Below are 21,458 nucleotides of genomic sequence, written 5' to 3'. Positions count from 1 at the left end.
TAGGGAAAGGCTAGGGGAGGAGGATGATCTGATAAAAACTCACCTTCACATATGAAATCACACTGAGGGCAGTCAGCAACACCATATTTCTGTGAAAGCGGGTTGTTTGGGGGTGATCGTGACCTATGACTAAAGCTTATCAAAGAGCTCTAGACTTAGAGTTTGAATCTACTCTCATGAGTATCTACACAGAATAGCCAAATGGAGTGATTGCTAAGAAGGTCAACAACTTGAATTATAAGCTCGAAATGAAACTAGCAATTAGTTGAAAATAGACTATGATAAAGTGTGTTTGACTGTCATTTTCTATAGCTTTTATGGTTTCATGGTGCTTAGAAATATAAGGGGAGTAGTTGGTATTTTAAGTTGTGGGCATTGTTCACCTAGTTTTATAGCCAATCCTGGGGAATATGGGAGCGCAGACTCAAATGCCAACAGGGCCCAGGCAGGTGGTGGAAGTATAAGAGATGGGCTGGCTGCGAATAAGAGGATGGTGGGAGCTGTGGTGAGCTGGAGATGCCTTGTGCCTTCAAAAGGTGGCAGCAGCTACTTCCCTTGTGCTGATTGTTGCCACAGAGAAAATCAGACCCAGGGATATCCTGCTGCACAGTTTTAGCCAGAAACTCACATTTCCTGTGAAATTTTTCTGATTTTTAAGACACATGATAGCCAAATTTAAAAATGCCTGAGGGCTGGATTTAGCCTATGCTCAGTCATTTTGCACCCGGTGGACCAGCTATATAAATGTGAAAGAGAAAACCAAACAGCACAGAGATTGAGCTAAGAAGGCACGTGCATATCCATGCTTTCAGCCACTTACAGACTCATGTCATTGAGAAAATGATAGTTGTTGCATTTTGCTCTCCCCCCCAAAAATGAAGAGAAAATTAATTTTTTGAAAGATAGCACAACCGTGTTGTATTATTGTTAAATCCATGTCTGGATGGGAAGAGAGCTAGATCTCAAAAGTTGTATTGTAAAACCCAAAGATGCTCCTTGTCATCTGAACTGGTCTTTTTATGTGACTCAAAGTCTCAAGTCTGCCAGGTACAAAGTACCTTCTTTTCTTTGCCTTGTAATAGGAGCAGATGTTCTCAACCAAGTTGAGGGCGTTTCTGTCTCATTCATTTACAGATAATACATAAAGAGAAGGCCAGAGAGATTTTTTTTTTTTCTGGTCTTCCTATCACACTAAGTATTCACTTGGCTGAATGAAATACCCCAAACATGATGTTCTCAAAGTATGGGCTGCTGTTGCCATTTTTAAAATGTTATATTGGGTTAGATTAATGCTTATCCGGAGTTAGTTGTTTGGGGAATGTAGGGAATATGGCGTAAGCAATCATAAAAAATGTTGATTTAAGTTGTTAAATGTCATTTTAAAAACTATATAAGTCTAATACAATTGGAAAAGTACCTTTATGTCACCTGTTTGGTGTCCACCTGCATTGCTTTGCTTGCTGGGAGGCACACACCGGCCATAAGACCTAATTGAATAATGGCTCTTGCTGCCACATAAAAAAATCAGCCCCTCTGTGAATATATGGTAAATGCTCCAGAGGGTGCATTCTGGCCTCAGTGAACCATTTGTCTGTCTACATATCTGGTGACCTTTGCATGACTAGGTGGTTTTGTGGAATTCAAAGAGAAAAATATAGTGCAGTTTTAAAAAACAAAACACTTGAAATGACTACAATGTGGAAATATGTAAAATTGTTAGTAAAACCAAAAGCTAAACCAAACCAAAAGCAAGAAAACTCTTAGTAAACCTGGGTCAACTGGCATTGAAACCAGAGGGGGGAAAATTGTTGGAACGTAGGAGGAATTACTGTTCTAATCAAGGCTACCTAAAAAGCAGTTTCAAAAGGGAAGTTACTGTAAGGAATGGTCTTGCGGCCTTTAAGGCCGAGAAGCAGAGTGTCCTGGATGTAGTGGGGACTTAGGTATCCCCTGCATGGACTCCCCCATCTGCCTTTTTTTATGTCATTATCTCTGTTAGCTGCCTCTTCCTCTTGCACTTGACCCCGCACAACCACCTTCCTTGAAACTACAGCATCTTCTGACTGCAAACACTCAATAATTTATTATCCAGATCAGGACTCCTTTTTTTTCCCCAGTTCATTTCATTTTAAAATCCTATTTATTTATTTCAATCTGGTAAGTGTACTCTATTCGCCATCACCCATTTCACCCATCCCCCAGTCCTCCTCCTGTCTGGTAACCATCAATTACTAGAATCCTTTTGAAAGGAAATGGGTTTGACAATTTCACTGGGACAGGAAAACGAGGATATAGGATTGCCCCCTCCCTTTGGAGCTTCAGGGCCCAGCCACTTTATTCCGGTGTCCCCACGTCTCTTGTTTCAGGCTGTGTGACCCTTTGTTCAGCAGCTCATTCTTAGCTAACATGGGATATGGGATCCAGGGGCCTGAACAGAACATCAGGAGCTGTGAGCAGGGCTGGATAGTCTTAGAGAAGGTGGACAGGAAGATGAAGCTGGTGACTGTGGCAGTGTTGGGGACACAACGTTATAGGACCTGAAGTGTTGGCTCGGTTTCTCTGTAGTAGGTCTTTCACAGCAGCACCCTGGGCTGGGAAAACAGTCCAGGTTGAGGCTAGCCCAAGCTCAAAGATTTCAGAAGCCAAGCAGCTGAGTGTCTGTTCTCCATGGCTCACCTCTCTCCAGTCTGCCCCCCGAAGCACACAGATTTTCTCACTTCTCCTTGCTCTGTTTCCCCTTAGCCTGTAATGTTTCTACTTCTGTCTTAGCAGTGAGAAGTTTAGCCTGTCTTTACACTCCTTGCTTCTGCTAACAGAAGCCCAGTTTTCCTTTGGGTTTAGATGCGGCTGGCTCTAGTCTGGTCAGTTGACACGGACCTCCGGCCAGAACACTTGATTCAGAAATGGGTCTTTGATTTAACAAGGCTCAGTGGAACTCAGTCTGGGGCTTTTGTTGGAACATTTTGGAAAGACAGGACCTGCTGAGCTGGTAACAATGTAGATGTGGAGATGCAGGTGGTTATCTTGTTCTGCAAGGGGTCATGCCATCCCCCTGAGCATGAAGCCAAAACAGAGAAAATACGCAGTAAGAAAGAGAAAAAGACAGAAGTAGAAAGAGGGACAGAGACAGAGTTAAGAAATAGAGGTAGAGGTAGAGAGAGAGAATGTGTCTTAAAAATATCATTTGAGCTCCTGGACACAGCCATTCTTAAAAATGGAATTTTAATCCTTGATTTTTTTCAGTTTTGTGAGCCATAACGTTTCTATTTCAGTTAAACTTAGTTGGATTTCCACCACTTGCCAACAAAAGAGTTTTCACTGATGTCCTTGCCTTAGAATCTTTTTCTTGCTCGGGCTCAGTCAATTATCCCTCTGTCCAACGCCAACCCCTGTTCCTTCTGCTTACTGGAGACTACACGGTTCTTAGATTGTGGGCTTTCCCTGTTGTGGGTAGAGTGTCAGGGCAAGAGGGCTAGGATCCCACAGGGATGAGGGACTTGGTTCAACATTAAAATAAATGAACGAATGTACCTTCACAACCTATCTTCTTCACTTTTTTTTACTAACGTTTAGGTCAATGCTGATCATCTCAAGCGTTTAATTGGTTTTTAATCTATGCAGGAAGATTGCTTTGGAATTTGACAAAATGTGTTTTTGCATAAGACTCTTAACATCTAGAAATGTGACAAGTATACAAAATACTCCCCAATTGCCCTCCCCGGTGCGCTTTGTACTAACATTTTGGTAGGACAAAAGTAGCATTAGGTAAGTGTTATATGGATTGTGAATTATAGCTTTGGTTGCAAATTGCAAAGCTTTGAAAGAAGAGCAAAGCAATAATACATTCAGTTTCTCAGAGTGCATAAGTACTTTTGTTTTAGAGAGGTTGATGTGGCAATTGCTTCCACTGAATGCTGACAAGTTTTTTGGTTTTTTTTTTTTTTTTTTTTGAAACAGAAGCACTAGAAGGGAGAAACTAGCTTGAAATTTGGTGAAGCTGTCCATTTTTCTAGCTTTTTCATGTTATGCAATGGAAATATCCAGTGTCTCACAATGATGCTCTGTTGACTGCTCAATGAATCTACTTTCTATCTAAGTCCTTTTGCTACTTTCCTAAGAAACCCTGCTTGTATGAGACCTAAAAAGAGCTATCCTTATGTTGAACTTTACTCAGCAGCAGAGTCCCCTGCAGGTATACCTGTTTGGGATGTATTCAGAGAGACCTGCACTGCAGCTGTTGGCAGCATAAGGGTGCTGCTCAGATGATGCCCGATGATACAGTTCTGCTTCTCCAGCTCTGACCAGATAGGATGAATCAATGCAATGTATCCTAAATTATTCTAAGCCATTTCCATCCTGAAGGGGAAAGCACCCAGACCATGAGGATAGGGGAAGGAGAATTGAATGGGGGCGAGTGGTCAGCATTGCTGTCTTTTTTTTTATTCTGACTTCAGGAAAATAGATCGCTTCCTTATGTGCCCAGTGAAATGAGCTCAATTTGGCAAACTTGAGCTCATGGGCTGAAGGAAATTAAAATAGGCTGTATGTAAATTTGTCAAGATAGCCAAAAGCAGTTCTGCAACCATGTTTAGAGTTCGACATATGATTATTGTTTTGTTTTTTATTTTTAAAAAAATATCTACACCATGATTATCATATTGTCAGTAGTGTGTTTTCTGGTATAATTTTGGGACATGTGGCCAGAACAGCTGATGCAGCCAGGCAGGTATCACCCTTTCCTGCAAGAAAAGATGCTAGTATCTTGGTAAATAAACTGTATGGAAAGTGCTACAGACAGTATCACTTGTAAATAGCAGCTATTTAAGAGAAGCAAGCAAACAAAAACAGATCCCTTCAATCTGGTCCTTTTCGAAGCAGCACCAAAAAGGAAATGGTGTGTCTCTGGAGTCTCTGGATCCGCAGAGTATAACTGCATGCTAAAATGGAAGAGTGATGGCTTGTTAAGAAGAAACTGAAATCAAGATTGAGAATCAAAGTGAAATAATTAGAATCCTGACAGTAGCATGGCTAATATCTATACAATAGAGAAATTTACATCTCTGTGGTGAAAAAATGACAAAACATGGCAGTTGAAGCCAGCATGGCTGCAATATCAATTCTACCAAGCCACCATCTTCCCAGTGTGAAGTGTGTCCTTTGAGAGGCGTTCCTATTTTACCCCTAGGCCCTGCTGTGTCAGAGGGACTAGGCTTGTATTATTGTGTCATCATTGAGGGCATATCCCCATCCTTAAAAACTCTGCCCTCAGCTTCAGACTTCTAGGATATACCCAACTCGGACCTCTATTCCACAGCAGTGGTTCTGACCCCTTTCCCCCCAACTCTTTCTGCCCTGAGTTGCTGAAGGAGCCAATATGCAAATGTAATGTCCATTTAGACTTTGATTATTTTTTTTAAAAGATTGTATTTATTTATTCATGAGAGACACACACAGAGAGAGAGAGAGAGAGAGGCAGAGACATAGACAGAGGGAGAAGCAGGCTCCCTACAGGGAGCCCAATGCAGGACTTGATCCTGGGATCATGCCCTGAGCCAAAGGCAGCCACTCAACCACTGAGCCACCCAGGCGGCCCTAGTCTTTGATTATGTTCTAAACAGCAAGCCTTTCTTTTCTTCCTTCAGGAGCGAAGAATGGCATCTTTCAAACAAATGGTGCCTGCAGATCAAAAAGTTCTTTCATATAATAATAATAATAACAATAATAAATACTTTTTGCCCAAATGTTCTCCAAAAGATAGAATTACCTGCTGGATTTAAAGACTCCCTTCACTCCTCTTATCAAAAGTCCCTCCCCCTAGTTTGGAGAACCAAGGAAGAGAAGGTAGGTTACTCATGTTGCATCTCAGTTTGGATTCAGCAGTGAGCATCACTGTAGATGGGATGTTTGTGTCTCCCCCAAAGCTAGTATTTGAAACCTAATCTTCAAGGTGGTGGTATTTGAAGGCAGGGCCTTAGGATTGTGATTGTAAAAGTGACCTCAGAGAGGTCCCTTGGCCCTTCTGCCATGTGAGGACATAGCCAGAAGAGAGTAGTCCGCAACTCAGAAAAGGATCTCACCAGAACCTGACTGTGCTGACATGCTGATCTTGGACTTCCAGCCTCCAGACCTGTGAGGAATGGATTTCTGTTGTTTATAAATCACCCAGTCTATGGTACTTTGCTAGAGCAGCCCAAATGGATTAAGACAGTGTCTTCCAGAGTCCTTTTTCCTGGAGACTGAGGGGAGAGAAGAATCAACAATTAAGTTTCTTTTCCTTTTTAAAGTTATTTTTTTAAAAAAAATCTTTATACATCATATGGAAACACAAACATTTCCTTTATTTGCACACATTTATTTTAGCCATTAAAATAAAGGCAAGGGAGGCTGTAAAGAGAACATTCTCCTGGGGGCCATTGTGACAGAAATCCCCATAGGCAGGACTTAACTGATGCTGATTCCTGGACTTTCGAAGATGCTCCCTATTTTCTAAATCCCATAAATACATCTTAAACTTGTCAAACAGGAAATTCTGATAAAGTTGTGAGTATAGTGTCTAAAATAATATAATATTTTTAACAGAAACATAATAGAGGTAATTTATCCGATTACTGTTTATTTTAGAAGACTGTTTATGTATTGTATGGATACTGATGTAACCTAAAACTTTGCTGGAGCTTCTCTTTTACATTTTCTTTTGGAGACAGTTGAGTGACACAAGACTATTCACATTACTTGATAGTCATAATCTTGTTTGTTAACCAAAAGTGATACTTTTCAATGTACCACACATCCTGTTTACTAAATTAGGCACCTATTATTTTGGGGTATATTAAAAACTCAACTGTCCCCCAAGGTATGGAGATTTGCAACTGTTGGTAATATTCAAAAGACTGTTGAACAAATGAATTTACTGTAGGCTTTGAAAGCCCAAACAGCTTAGATGCCCAGGACTCAAAGAACTCACAGATGGGTGACACAGACCACTGCTGGCAGTCTCTGAGAGCGCAGAGGGAATTGGAGAGGTGCCAGTTCCCTCAGCCTAGAGCTGAGTCAATATTATCTAATATCTTCTTGGGTGTTTTAGTATGCCCAAGAAATTTTATTTTATTTTTTATTTTATTATTTTATCTTATTATTTTTTGTTTTTGGTGAGGCCATTTCAGTTCTCTCAGCAAATTTCAGTTATGCAGTATGTTGTTAAGCAACTATAGTCACCATGTAATACATTAGATCCTCAGACCTTTTGCCTCCTATAGCTGAACATTTATATCCCTTTACTGACCTCTCCCTATTCTTTTCTGCGCCCCCCCCCAGCCAGAAAACTCTAAGGAACCACTTTTCTACTCTTTCTTTCTATGAATTTGACTTTTTAAAAGAAGATTCCACATGTAAGTGATAACATACTGTATTTGTCTTCATCTGTCTTATTTCACTTAATTTAATGCCATCAAGTTCTATCCATGTTGTCCCCAATGGCAGAATTTCCTCTGTCTCATGGCTGAATTAATATTTCATTGCAGGAAGTAGATGCATATGATATAATATATATAACAAGATATATATCTTTATCCATTCATCTGTTGACAGACACTTTGGCTATTTCCATATCTTAGCTATTGTGAATAATGTTGCAATGAACATGGGAGTGAAGGCATCTCTTTGAGATGATGATTTCACTTCCTTTGGATATATACCCAGCAATTGGATTGCTGGATCATATAGTAGTTCTATTTTAATTTTTTGAGAAGCATCCATCCTGTTTTCCACAGTGGCTGCACCAATTTACATTCCTGCTAACAGTGCACAAGGGTCCCCTTTTCTCCACATCCTCACTGACACTTGTTATCTTTTGTCTTTTTGATGATAACCACTGTAACAGGTATAAGGTGATGTCTTGTGTTTTTGATTTGCATTTACTTGATGATTAGTGATATGAAGCATCTTTTCATGTATCTGTTGGTCATCTGTATTTGTTTTTGGCAAAATGTTTTTGCCAAACTGTTTTTGGCAAAATGTCTACTCAGTCCCTTCACCTATTTTTTAACCAGATTGAGTGGAGTTTTCTTTTTCTTTTTTTTTTCTGCTATTGAGTTGTATGAGTTCTTTATATACTTTGGGTATTCACTCCTTATCAGATATATGATTTGCATTTATTTTCTCCCATTCAGTAGCTGCCTTTTCATTTTCTTGATGGTTTCCTTCACAGTGCAGAAGCTTTTTAGGTGATGTAGTCCCATTTATTTATTTTTCCTGTTGTTCCCTTTGTTCTTAGTGTCAAATTAAAAAAAAATCATTGTCAAGATCAATGTTGAGGTGTTTATCCCCATTTTCTTCTAGAAGTTTTATGGTTTCAGATCTTATGTTCAATTCTTTAATCCCTTTTGAGTTGATGTTGTATATGGTGTAAGATAGAGGTCTGGGTACCTTCTTCTCCAGTTTTTCCAGCATCATCTATTAAAGACACTATCCTTTCCCCATAAGATATTCTTGGCATCTTTGTTGTACATTGATTATGTATGTAGGCAAGAGGCTCTCTATCCTGTTCCATTAATCTGTGTGTCTGTTTTTATGACAATGCCATACTGTTTTAATTACTGCAGCTTTGCAATATAGTTTGAAATCAGAAAGTGTAATGCCTCCACTTTGTTCTTTTTTCTCAAGATTGCTTTGGCTATTAGGAATTTTGTGGTTCCATACAAACTTCAGTATTATTTTTCTTTTTCTGTGATATGGATGACATTGAATCTGTAGATTGCTTTGGGTATATGGACATTTTAACAATATTAATTCTTCCAAACCATGAACATAGGATATATTTACACTTATTTGTGTCATCTTCAATGTTTTTCATCAATGTCTTATAGTTTCGAGTACAGATAATTGGTGTCACCTCCTTGATTCAGTTTATTTCCAAATATGTCATTCTTTTTGATGCAATATTAAATAGGATTTTGCTTTCTTAATTTCTCTTTCTCATAGTTCATTGTTGGAGTTTAGGAACACAGCTGATTTTTGTGTATTGATACTGTATCTTGCAACTCTATTGAATTCATTGGTTTTAACAATTTTGTGGTGGGGTCCTTTAGGGTTTTCTATATATAATATCATGTTGTCTGCAAACAGAGACAGTTTTGCTTCTTCCTTTCCAATTTGGATGCCATTTATTTCTTTTTATTGCAGTTTGCTATCAGTAGGATTTCAAATACTATGTTGAATAGGAGTGGTGAGAATGGGCATCCTTGTCTTGTTTCTGGTCTTAGAGAAAAGCTTTCAATGTTGTACTATTGAGTATGATGTCAGCTGGAGGATTGTCATATATGACCTTTGTAATATTGAGGTGTGTTCCCTTTATACACAGTTTGTTGCAAGTTTTTATCTAACAAAGTTTTAAAATATTTTAGAGTTTGAAAATATTATCTGGTATCTTTTAAAGGAAATAAAATACAAATATAGAAGATCATAGTTTAATAGGGTTGGTACTTTTGACACCCAGTAGAACTTGATAAGCAAATAAGTAGGTTCAAGATTTGAAAGAACATAGTTAAAAACCTTGTTGAAATTAAGATCTACTAAGTCTCTGATGTTGCCTCTGAGAACAAATAAGAGAAGAGCAAAAATACATTGTAATTATTGAGCTTTGCAGCTTTATGTGTAGTTGACAGACTTCATAGGAAAAGTGCTGACACAGAAAAGCCTATCTATTGTCATGACAAAGCAAGTTGTAAAACAGTAGAGTACGATACTATTATTATAAGTAATATGGTGGTAGATAAAAACATAACAAAGAAAAATTAGTGGGAGATTTTATCTCAAAATACTATTAGTGGTTATATCTAGGAATCATTTATCCTTCCTGACTTTCTCTTCTGCATTTTAAAACTTAATATGATTAAGTTATTTACATATTATTGTTTTAATTACAAAATATTGTAAGGGAGCAGAAATACCAAATCATCTCTTTATTGCCCGTGTAGGAAAAAGTTGTGAAGAAATAGCACATATTTTAATGTAATGTAGAGTTAGAATACATATTATACAGAGGTTCTACTAAGTGGAGTTCTCAAAAATGTCTTGTCATCAGAATCACCAGGGACAAAGCTAAAAATACAAGTGCTGGGCTCTGTCATTCTGGTACAGTAGACCAGGGTAGAGACTCGGGAATCTAACCACAGGGAATTGGCTAACATGGCACATCCATGAAAGTTGAAGCATACATCCATTAACAGTCAGGTGGAGAGACTACTTAATGTGAGAAGTTATTCAGAGTATCTTGAATGAAAAGATGTATTTACAAAATAGTGCAACAGAATTTTGCAGAGGAATTTTTGCACGTATGTGCATGCACTCAAACACTCCAAAACACCATACAATGAAATGTTAACAATAATTAATAGCTTGCATAAATTGCATACTTTTATTTTCTTCTTTTTGGTTTGTTGCATTTTGCAAATGTTCTATACTTTTTAGGTGTCGATTTTGCAATTACTTAAAAATCATTGCTTACATCCTCTCCTTTATAAGGGTATAATTGCAAAAGATAAAGAGTCGACAGAAAATTTCATAATGCAGGTAAAGTTTTAGTCAAAAAGCCATTCTCATAAAAGAGAGATCCACATGGGGACACTAGCTAGATGGGGGTTTATAATTGGGGTGAGCATTTGACACTGTTCAGCACACACTATAAATCTAATTTTGACTTATTCCACCAGTAACCTTTCCTTTATCCATCTCCAAGTTTCTCTAGAGTACATGGCATTCCCTTGAGTGGGGCTGTGTTAGGTATGGTCACATATTTATTCTCAGACAAGGTATCTTTTCAACCTATCCCCCTGGACATGGGGCAGCCCCAGAGCTTCACGGGGCTGGCTCACAAATTGAAAATAGTTTTACCACATTCATTTCAGATGTATTTATTGAGTGGCTGCTCTCTTAGTACTATTTGTGAAGATTGAAGCCCTAAACCGTGCCCTAAAAGGGTTTGCAACAGATAGATTTTTTAAAAAAGATATTTTCAATAAAATATGAAATATGGTGGTAAGCTGAGAACATGAGATTTGAACAAAGGCTCTCATCCCTGGCTTACACATGAAAACTAACTCTGGACATGCCTTGGGCTCATCATCAGAACATTGACTAAGCAGATGTGGGATGAGGGTCCAGCATCCATAGTGTAAAAAGTCTTTCCAGGTGATTCTCATCAAGTGTTGAAGCCCACCATGCCTGTGGGTGTTCCAGAACATAACAATGAAGAAATGCTGATTGGGTTAAATCTTGGGGATAAATAGGAGTTTGATGTCAAAAGTGAATTTAGGGGCACCTGAGTGAATTAAAATTCACTTAAAAAAGTGAATTTAAAGAGAAGAGATACGGTTTCAAGTCAAGAAACCAGACCAGGACCAGGTTGATGTGGGCATTTGTAAGCACTTTAGCATGGCAGGAGTGTGGAGGACGCAGTGCACAAGGAGAAGGTATGCAGGGTAGCATGCAAGGCCAGACACATGTGAGGGGCTGGAGCTCGTGGTGAACTGAGTGTGTGTGGGCATCAGGAATCCAGCACGGGCTGTAAAGGAGAGACCTGGTCATATCACCAGTGGTGGAAAGGGAGAAGGTCACAGGCGATAAGGACCACTGGGCAGGATGTAAGAGACATTTCTTTTTTTTTTTCTTTTTTTTCTTTTCAAGATTTTATTTATTATTCATGAGAGACACAGAGAGAGGAAGAGACATAGGCAGAGGGAGAAGCAGGCTTCCCACGGGGAGCCCGATGCAGGGCTCAATCCCAGGACCCCGGGATCATGTCCTGAGCCAAAGGCAGATGTTCAACCACTGAGCCACCCAGCTGTCCCGTAAGAGACATTTCTAAGGCCAAAGTCACAAAACTTGACCACTTTGTGCTGTGTTATCTATTAGTAATAATACTTTGGGGATTTTCTGAACCTTCATCTATTTATTTCTTTTCCTCAAATTATAGAAAGCATTTCCTTATATCCACATATCTTCAGTTATTTTATTTTTTCTCTCTACACCTGGAGTATACTAAATGTAAAAAACACCCTGTTGTGACAATGGAGTGAGATTATATATACACACATATGTATATATATTCATTATATATGTTTTTATATTCACATATATTTTTTCATTATCATGAACAATCACATTCCCCAGAGCATGTACTGAGAAGAAGCCTGTAAGCTTTATGAACACAGGACCTGGAGAATTCCCTGATCCCAGCCTCTGCGTGTCCCACTTGGCTCTCTCCCATGACACTGATGAACACAGTATGCTGACGAGTCGAAGGCTGTCACATCTCAGAGTGGCTCCCGCTTCCACCTTGCCATTCCTATCGTGTGTGCGTCCGGGGATCAACGTGCCCTTTGAATCTTCTAATATTTTCTCAGACTTTTGTACAGAGTGCAGTGCTGAGTTCTGTGGTTGCAGTGCTGAGTACTGTGGTTCCCTCAGTGTAGAAACGGATCTGCTTTTTATCCTTGCAGATCTCAGCTCCTTTTCAAATACCTTGAAAAGATGCCGGAATGAGAAAAAGGAATTGTCGGTGTTCAACCAGCGGACAGAAGAGGCATCTGCCGTGCAGTACTTCCAGGTCAGGAAAGTTGCCCCAGCGGACAGGAGTGGGTTCCAGGTGCCGCAAACCTGTGGACACCCCTGTGGACACACCTGGGCAGGCTGGTGGTCGGGGAGGATGCCGTGGGCATGGCCCTGCCACTTCTCATGGCATGGTCCCCTGAGTGGTGGCACAGCCCAGCGTGGGAATCCTCACTACCTTCACTTCTCAAGTTGTCAGGATGTGGGAGGTTGCTGTACTTCCTGGCCTCACTTTTGTTGTCTGGGGATGAAAATTCATCTAATTTTTTAATGATTTAATTTGATGAGAGGATGTATATGAATTAAGTGTGGTGCCTATAACAGTAAACCCCACCAAATGGTGGCAGTTAGGATGACGATATTTGTGACTCAGTGATCATGGATTTGTATGCACCATATCACTCAGCTGGCTTGCCTGATAAGAATGACCATCGTCACCACCTGCCTTACACCTGCCCTCTCTCAAGACTTCTGTCCAAGTCCTGTGTTTCTCTCCCGACTCGGGACTCATTAGAGACATCCCTTTTGTCTCTGGCCTCTTTTTCTCTTTTGTGCCTATTACTCTTCTTTGTGTTCTCTCATAGCCTTTGCTTTGAGAACCCTGGGCACCTACCTGGTAGGTAGGACTGGTATCTAGGACTGAATTTGTGAATGGAGCAGCCTTTGGAAGTCTGAGATTGACTTATAGTTCTAGACCTTACAAATAGGGCAAATATGGATAGGTTACTGCATCTTTCTGAGCTTCAGCTTGCCTGTGTGTTAAGCTCAGCCTACCTTGACTAGATGGTCATGAAATGATGCCTCGTGGGTTGTTTACTCTCCCCATCCTTCTCTTTTCCTTACAGTTTTATGGCTGCATTTCCCAGCAGCAGAACATGATGCAAGATTTCGTGAGGACAGCCACGTACCACAGAGCCATCCTCCAGAACCACATTGACTTTAGAGACAAGGTAATGCTGGCAGCATGTTATTAATCTCAAACCATTTTAATAAACCTTGTCAAAAACTAGAATCAAGATTAAGCTTTGATAGAATTACCATATGACCCAAAAATTCGACTCCTGATCATATACGCCAAAGAATTGAAAGCAGGTACTCAAGCGACTATTTGTATGTGAATGTTTATAGCAGCACTATTCACGATTTCCAGAACATAGAAAGAACCCAAAATGCCCATCAACTGATGACTGGATAAACAAAATGTGGTCTATCCATACAATAGGATGTTGTGGGTGCCTTTCATATTTATCTTATCCATAAAAATAACACAGTGCTGGTACATGCTTCAACATGGATGAACCTCAAAAATGTGCCAAGTGAAAGAAGTCACAAAAGCTCATGCATATGATTCCATATGCTGAAACATTCAGAATAGGCAAGTCCATTGAAAGGAAGCAGACTCATGGTGGCCGGGGACAGAGGGAGAGAGAAATGGGGAGTGGTGCTTAATGGGTACAGGGTTTCCTTTTAGGGTGATAGAAAGGTCTTGAAACTTGATAATAGGTAACAGTTACATAACATAGTGAAAGTGCCAATTGACCCTGAATTTTACAATGTAAAATGAGTCATGGTTAATTTTATGTTATGTGAATTTTGCCTCAATGAGGAAATTAAGCTCTGAGTGCCAGGAAGGCAAGGGGCTGAATGTGTTATGTCTCGGAGCACTGAATGGGTCAGGACCTCTGTTGCTGCATAATGAATGGTTCTTAGGGAGTCTCTTCGCTTCAGCTTTTTTCATGGACTCCACAAGAGCCGGCACTGATTTCCTTCACAAAATGGATCTGAATGATGAGTGACTGCTAACACATTATACAAGTGTCACCCATTATTCTCCCACCTGTTAAATTAGCCAGTGTGCAAAATACCATGTGGCTCATCCCAGAGACATGAAGACTGGTCAGTGGACTCCTGGGATTTGTTTTATGTTTTCTCCCTAACTAGCTGTGGGATCTTAGGCAAGACTCTAAACCTCTCTGGGTCTCACAGTCTCTTCTACTGCCATAGCGATAGTAGACCATGGCCTTCTATTTGCGGCATTAATTCCCCCAGAAGGGTATGGTGGTGGAAGATTGAAATAATGGTCCTAAAGACTCATGGTTCCCTGTGTCCACACCCATCTGCAAAGTCTTAATAGCTTTTCTTTCATCAAGAGAAGTGTTGTGTTTTTTTGTTTTTGTTTTGTTTTGTTTTGCCTTTATCTCTGTGCTCTTCTTCTGGTATGCTTTCCCCAAAACACTATGACAGAGGTTAACACTGTATGGATTTCAGAGCCTAGAACTTAAGGGACCTTGTGGCTCTGGACCTCATCCTCTTGGAACCCTGACGTACCACACCATGAAGAAGCCCAGTCTAGCCTCCTAGATGTTGAAAGGTCACATTAAAGAGACCTGACATGCCAGTCAACAGCCAGCACCAACTGCCATTCCGATGCATGGGGCCATCTTGGACAGCCAGTCCAGCCACCCCTCCAGCTGAATGTAGAAACATGAATGTTTCTAGGCAAGACTAGCAGAGAAGTTGCCCAACCCTCCCATGGAAGTGAGAGAAACTACAAATTAGTTTCAGTTTAAGCCCCTAAATTTTAATGTGGCTTGTTATGCAGCAGTAGTTAATTAAAACAGAGAGAAAAATGTATGAAAAAGTAGTGATAAATGGTCACCCAGCTAGAAGTTGATTTGCCCCTGGCTTTCTTTCCTCTGTCATCTTCATTCTGCTCTTGAGCCCAGCAGAGCTGGTATTTTTGTTGTTGTTGTTGTTTTTGGTTATTCTATTTTTCTTTTTTCTTTTTTTGATTATTGTATTTTTCAATTCCAAAATTTCCATCTGGCTCCTGTTTATGTCATCTGTTTTTTACCTGAGACTGTTTTACCCATTGGTCTCAGCAGTGTTCGTGATTGCTGGTTGGAGCTTTTTTATTATAGTTTTTGTCAGATAATTCTAATATCTGTGTTATTGCTGTTTAGTCAATTGTCCTTTCCAAGGGAATTAAAGTTTTCCTGATTCTTCATATGGCAAGGAATTTTGGATTGTATTCTGTGCATTTTGAATATTATGAGATTCTAGGTCTTATTTAATGCCTAGGGAGAACACTGATATATTTCTTTTAGTTTTCATGCAAGCTTGGTTAGGTTCTGGCTACGAGTTTCATGCTCACTAGTTGACCTTCTGAGAGCTCTGTTTCTCATGTCAGTTCAGTTTTCCAAAGTCTTTGGCAGTGCTCTTTGGATCTGCACGTGTGTGTTACCCTGTGGTCAGTCTGGTGCCTGGGCAGACTTCTCAAAGTACTGATATGCTAATTAAGGTTAGATTCATGCATAAACAGATTGACAGTGAGCCCAGAAATTTATTTTAAAAACAGAAAACTTGATGGAGTTGCCTTTCCAAGGTCCTTCCTCCCCCATGATTTCCCTGGTACTTTCTGATTCTCTGGGACCACTTCTTAGTCTCTGGGCACAAAGCTCACTCTGTCATGTACTTCCATGACTTTGCCCACACTGGCCAAGCAGAGAGGGGACAAAGAACGAAAAAAGGCAGTGGGGGGTGGCCTCAGCCTTTGGGAATAACCACACCACCGAATGAAGAGGTAGGTTCCCCTCCCTTGTCATTTTGACTCCTGTAGACTGATGCTGTCACTACTCTAGATTACTGGAGGCTATAAGACTCGAAGAGGAGAAAGGGAAGGAAAAGAAAGGAGGGAGAGGAGAGGGAAGAGGGAAAGGAAAAAAAAAAGAGGAAGGGAAAACCAGAGTATTTCCATATTTGAGATTATAGTTTCCTTTCTTGATGCCAGAGCCAGAGCTAAGTGTCTTCAGGAGCTCTCTTGTCTGCATCCAGGTACCCATTTCTGGTGTGTTGAGTTCAGACCATGGGTGGGGTAGAGGATTTGGTTTGGTTGAATTTTGACTTTGGGTCTTCCCCAGTCCACCTGCTACTATATACTTTTCAGAGTTCAAGTACCTGTTCCATGCATTGAGTTCAGGTTTCACAGCTGTGCTCGGTGGGAGAGGCAGGGTGAGGTGGACTCTCTCTGACTTTCCCAGGACCAGATCTGGGGACTCTGGAGAGTGAGGGTGATGGTAGGAAGCAAAGATAAGATAAGAAATGGTTGTATTTGGCCACAGAGTCTCCTCTGTCTTGTCATATGTCTTGATGTGTCTGGGACCTTTGCCTTGCCAGTGGGGCCTGCCTGGTTAGCAGATAGGAAGTAAACATTCCTAATAAGAAGGACCTCATTATGGCAGGTGGGCAGGATTGGGATAGAGGAGGGGAAACGCTTGTTTCTTTTGACACTTTACCTGGTATTCAGGATTGTGGGTAATCAGTCTTACTGACCAAAGGTAAATATTTTTTGCCAATTAAAAAACAAAAACAAAAAACAGGTGTCTGGGTGGCTCAGTCAGTTAAGCATCTGCCTTCAGCTTGGGTCATGGTCTCAGGGTCCTGGGATCGAGTCCTGCATTGGACTCCCTGCTCAACAGGGAGCTTACCTTTCCCTTTCCCTCTGTCTGCCCCTACCCCTGCTTGTGCACATGCTCGCTTGCTTGCTCTCTCTCTGCCAAATAAATAAGTAAAATATTTTTAAAATAATAAAAATAATACAAATTTAAAAAAACAAAACCAAAAAACCCTCCAAACTATTGATCAGTTCTTTGTGGTTTGAAAATGTCTCCTGGAGGTAATACTTTGGTTTAGGGAAACTTCTCTCCCTCTAAAGTTGCTTAGTTTTCACATATAATCTATTTTCTATTATCTACAATAAGTTTTCTATATTTCTATAATCTGTTTTTAATTCTGAGGTTAGAGCTTCTAAAGACCATTCTCCAAACTACCAATCATATGAATAAGTTGCATTATAAGCTTTCACAGAATTTCACATGCATTATGTCACTTGACCATTTCCTTTGTATATCTTTTCATCTATAAAAATGAAGCTATTGGACTGGGTCATCTTTAAGGTCACTCACAGCTATAACCTCATTTGATTTTGTGAAATAATCCTTTTCCTGCCAACCTGAAATGGTCTTCCCTGCCAATGAAATAAAATAGGCTTCTATCTGTTGGGGTTTATGAAGGTGATAATTAATCACATGGTTGATAATTAATTATATCTCTTTCCCCCTCTGAGTTCTGAACCAATTTAGAAATAGACACAGATGTCAGGTAGAAATAATAGCAGCTTTATGGTTGTTAATGCTGATTGGAGAACAGGGATTGGACCTGTAGCCAAATAAGGCTTCCTGTTCCCCCACACACACAACTTTTCCACCCACTTCTATGCTGAACAACCAGTCTGCCTAGATGCACCCAGAGCCTGCCCGGCCTGCTCCCCTGTAGGGAACTCAAGAGTGCATGCTTGAGCAGGGGGTGAGCAGGCTGCCCCCCACCTCAGCAGCGGGCTGCGCATGCTCAGTCCTGTTTCCCAGCATCACCAGGCACATGGGTCACTCTTACTCTGAAGGAAAAAGAGGAAGGTCGGTACACTTTTTTCTGATGGTACATATCCCCTCCCCTCTGAAAACGGAAATAACTAACTATCCCAGTTGTAATGTCTCAAGAATCCCCTCATTCCTAGTCAGTCTAGAATGGTCGCTCACCCCAACTCTGAATCTACCAAATCCACCATGAATCCAAAATCTTTTTAGATTCTGTTTTGTTTGCTTTATCATTCTGAAGACCAGTCTGGAATAAACCCTGGGAGTCCATAGAGGATGCTACCTTTTCATTAAACCCTTATATTCTTTCTTGGTGAAATTACCTAAAAGGGCATGGGTTTAGAATGATCAGTACCAATGGCTGTTATTTGTTGAGGAACATAGCATAAGCAGGCACCATGCCAAGAGCTTTCCATATACTGTTTCTGTCTTAGTTCAGGCTGCTCCAGCAAACTACCATAGACTGGGTGGTTTAAATAAACGTTTATTTCTCATAATTCTGGAGGATGAGAAGTCCAAGAGCAGTGTGTCGGCAGAGCCGGTGTCTGCTGAGGAATCATTTCCTGGCTTATAGATACTGGCTTTCCTGCTACATCCTCACATGTCCCAGAAGGAGAAGAAGCAAACCCTTTCACGTCTCTTCTTATAACGCCACTCATCACCATCATGAGGGCTCCACACTTGTCACCTCATTACTTCCCAAAGCCCATCTTCAACTACGATCACGTTGAACTTTCCAAATGGTGGGGGAGTAGGAGACCTTAGTTTTGTCTGGTCCCAGGGATTCAGCGAGATAGCTGTCAAATCATTCTAAAACCTGTGAACTCAAACAGAGATCTAAGAAAAGGATAGCTTCAACTCTAGAAATAGAAAAGTGACCACTTTGTGCAAGGTAGGAGGTGACAGAGAAGTGAATTCCAGGTGATTTACAGGGAAGATAAACTGCAAGGGGATGGAGCCTCCTGCACCTGGCTTCCAGAAAGTGATAAAGCAGCAGAGCCCCAAATCAGAACTTTGGGAGGTCTGCTCCAGTAAGGGACCGCTTGGCTGAAAGGTGCTCAGACACCAAAGCAAGGTGGAAACCTAGGTGGGACAGTGTGGTCTCAGGATCCTTGGGGTTGCGGAAAGACCGGGGGTGCCTGATGCTGCAGAGTTCCCAGGCATCGGAGTGGGGAAGCCAGCTGCAGTCAGCGAGCCCAGGAGCGGGTGCTCAGCTAGGGGTGGCCATAAACCGCCAACCATGGCACCACCCGGTGACTGTTCTCTGAGCAGGGGCCTGGCAAGAAGCGGAACCCACCAGACTCCCCCCATTCTGCAAAAGGAGCAGAATGCACCTGCACACCACAGGAGTCTGCAGGGTTTGGGGACTCAAAGCGGGGTCCTGTGCCTGAGATAGAAATGCCAGGTCACAGGCTGGGTGAGCACGGAGGGCAGGAGATGCTGGAGACAGCAGTGGGCCTGCCCTTCCCTGAGGGCGAACTGAGGCGCGCTCTTGCACTCCAGGGCTGGAGACTGGAAGGCCCCCATTTTCACCCTCAGCCTCTAAGGCTGCTCAGAAAGCGTCCAGGAAAAAAAAAAAAGAAAGCGTCCAGGGAACAAAAGCCACCTAGAACAATCTGATGCAGTGTCTTCAGCCACCCCGCCCCACAAGGGCAGTGCAGGTCTGCCCTGGCAGAGACACCCGGGAATCAGTGCACCAGGCCCCTCGTCCTCAGGTCAGCAAGGACATCCCGCCGAGACCGGACCGATGACACAACCACGAAACCCCAGCCCTAGGGGAAAATGGCATATGGAATGCATGGGCTTTTTCCTCATGATTCTTCCGTCTTTCAAGTTTAATTTTTTTCTCTTTCCTTTTCAACCAATTTCTTATTTTATCAACTTTTTAAAGTCTTTTTTTATTTTTAATTTTACAGTTACATTTTATCCTTTCATTGTATTTCTTTTTACTTGTATATTTCATTTACTTGTATATATATATATATATATATATATATATATATATATATAAGATTTCTTTACAATTCTGGGGTGCAGTTTCTTCCAACAAACAGGCTCAAATACACCCGGAATCTACTATATGTCTCTCTTCTGTTTACCTGTCAGATTATATTTTCTCTCTCTTTTCAAAGTCTTTTTAAATTTTCGTCTTTACAGTTTCATTCTTTCCTTTCACTGTATTTAATTTTGCTTTTGTCTATATATGTTTTTCTTTCTTTACGATTTTGGGACGTAGTCTCTTCTAACAAGCCAATCAAAATACACCCAGGATATAGTGTATTGCTCTGTTCTGTTCACCTGTCTGTTTACATTCTTTCTTTTTTATTTTGTCTTTTAATTTACATTCTGTCTTCTCATTGTATTTATTTATGTACATATATAAATTTTTCTTTCCTTACAATTTTGGGACCTAGTTTTGTAGGAAACAGATCAGAATACACACAGAATCCAGTGTATTACTCTGTTCTGCTCACCTGTCTGATTATATTCTCTCTCTTTCTCTCTTTTTTTTATTTTATTTTTTCAGTTTTGGGTCTCTGCTGATTTGTTTAGTGTATATTTCTCTGAGGTCATTGTTGCCATTTCAGTATTTTGTTCTCTCGTTCATCTGTTCTTCTCTGGACAGAATGCCAGGATGGAAAAACTCACCTCAGGAAGTATTGACTGCCAGGGACCTAGTCAGTATGGATATAAGTAAGATGTCAGAGCTAGAGTTCAGAATAACGATGATATACATACTAGCTTTCTGGAGAAATAAAAGAATGAAAATCTAATCAAGTCAAAATGGAAAAGGCTATTAATGGGATGCAATAAAAAATGGAGTTTCTAACTGCTAGGATAAATGAGGCAGAAGAGAGAATTCATGATACAGAAAACAAAATGTTGGAGAATAAAGAAGCTCAGGAAAAGATAAACAACTACTAGAACATGAGAGGAGATTTCAAGAGGTAAGTGATACCATACAATGAAATGATATGAGAATAATTGGGATCCCAGAAGAAAAGGAAATAGGGGGCAGAGGGTGTATTGGAACAAATTACAGCTGAGAACTTCTCTAATCTTGGAAAGAAAACAGGCAGTTAAGTCCAAGAGGCACAGAGAACCCCTCTCAAAATCAATAAAAATAGGTCAACATCTCAGCATGTAACAGTGAAGCTTACAAATCTCAGAGACAGAGAAAATCCTGAAAGCAGCTCAGAACAAGAGATCCTTAACCTACCAGGGTAGAAACATTAGACTGACAGCAGACCTGTCCGTATACGCCTGACAGGCTGGAAAAGACTGGCATGATATATTCAGTGTGCGAAATGAGAAAAATATGTGGCCAAGAATATTTTATCCAGCAAGGCTTTTATTCAAAATAGAAGGAGAGATAAAAAGCTTCTAGGACAAACAGAAACTAAAAAATTTGTGATCACT

The 21,458-nt window shown here is 40.6% G+C and overlaps 1 protein-coding gene across 1 annotated transcript in view; it reads left to right on the top strand.

Moving 5' to 3' along the window:
- CARM1 (coactivator associated arginine methyltransferase 1) overlaps positions 1 to 21,458 on the top strand; it is a 242,895-nt gene that overhangs the window by 134,137 nt on the left and 87,300 nt on the right. The window contains exons 3-4 of the mRNA XM_026001597.2: positions 12,498 to 12,604; positions 13,452 to 13,556. Of these exons, the coding sequence (XP_025857382.2) occupies positions 12,498 to 12,604; positions 13,452 to 13,556 (212 nt within the window). The remainder of the gene's footprint in view (positions 1 to 12,497; positions 12,605 to 13,451; positions 13,557 to 21,458) is intronic.

The sequence above is a fragment of the Vulpes vulpes genome, unplaced genomic scaffold (genome assembly GCF_048418805.1).
Source record: "Vulpes vulpes isolate BD-2025 unplaced genomic scaffold, VulVul3 u000000648, whole genome shotgun sequence".
In the NCBI taxonomy this organism is placed as follows: Eukaryota; Metazoa; Chordata; class Mammalia; order Carnivora; family Canidae; genus Vulpes; species Vulpes vulpes.
The sequence above is the reverse complement of the archived record's forward strand: the minus strand, read 5'-3'. Positions and strand labels throughout refer to the sequence as shown.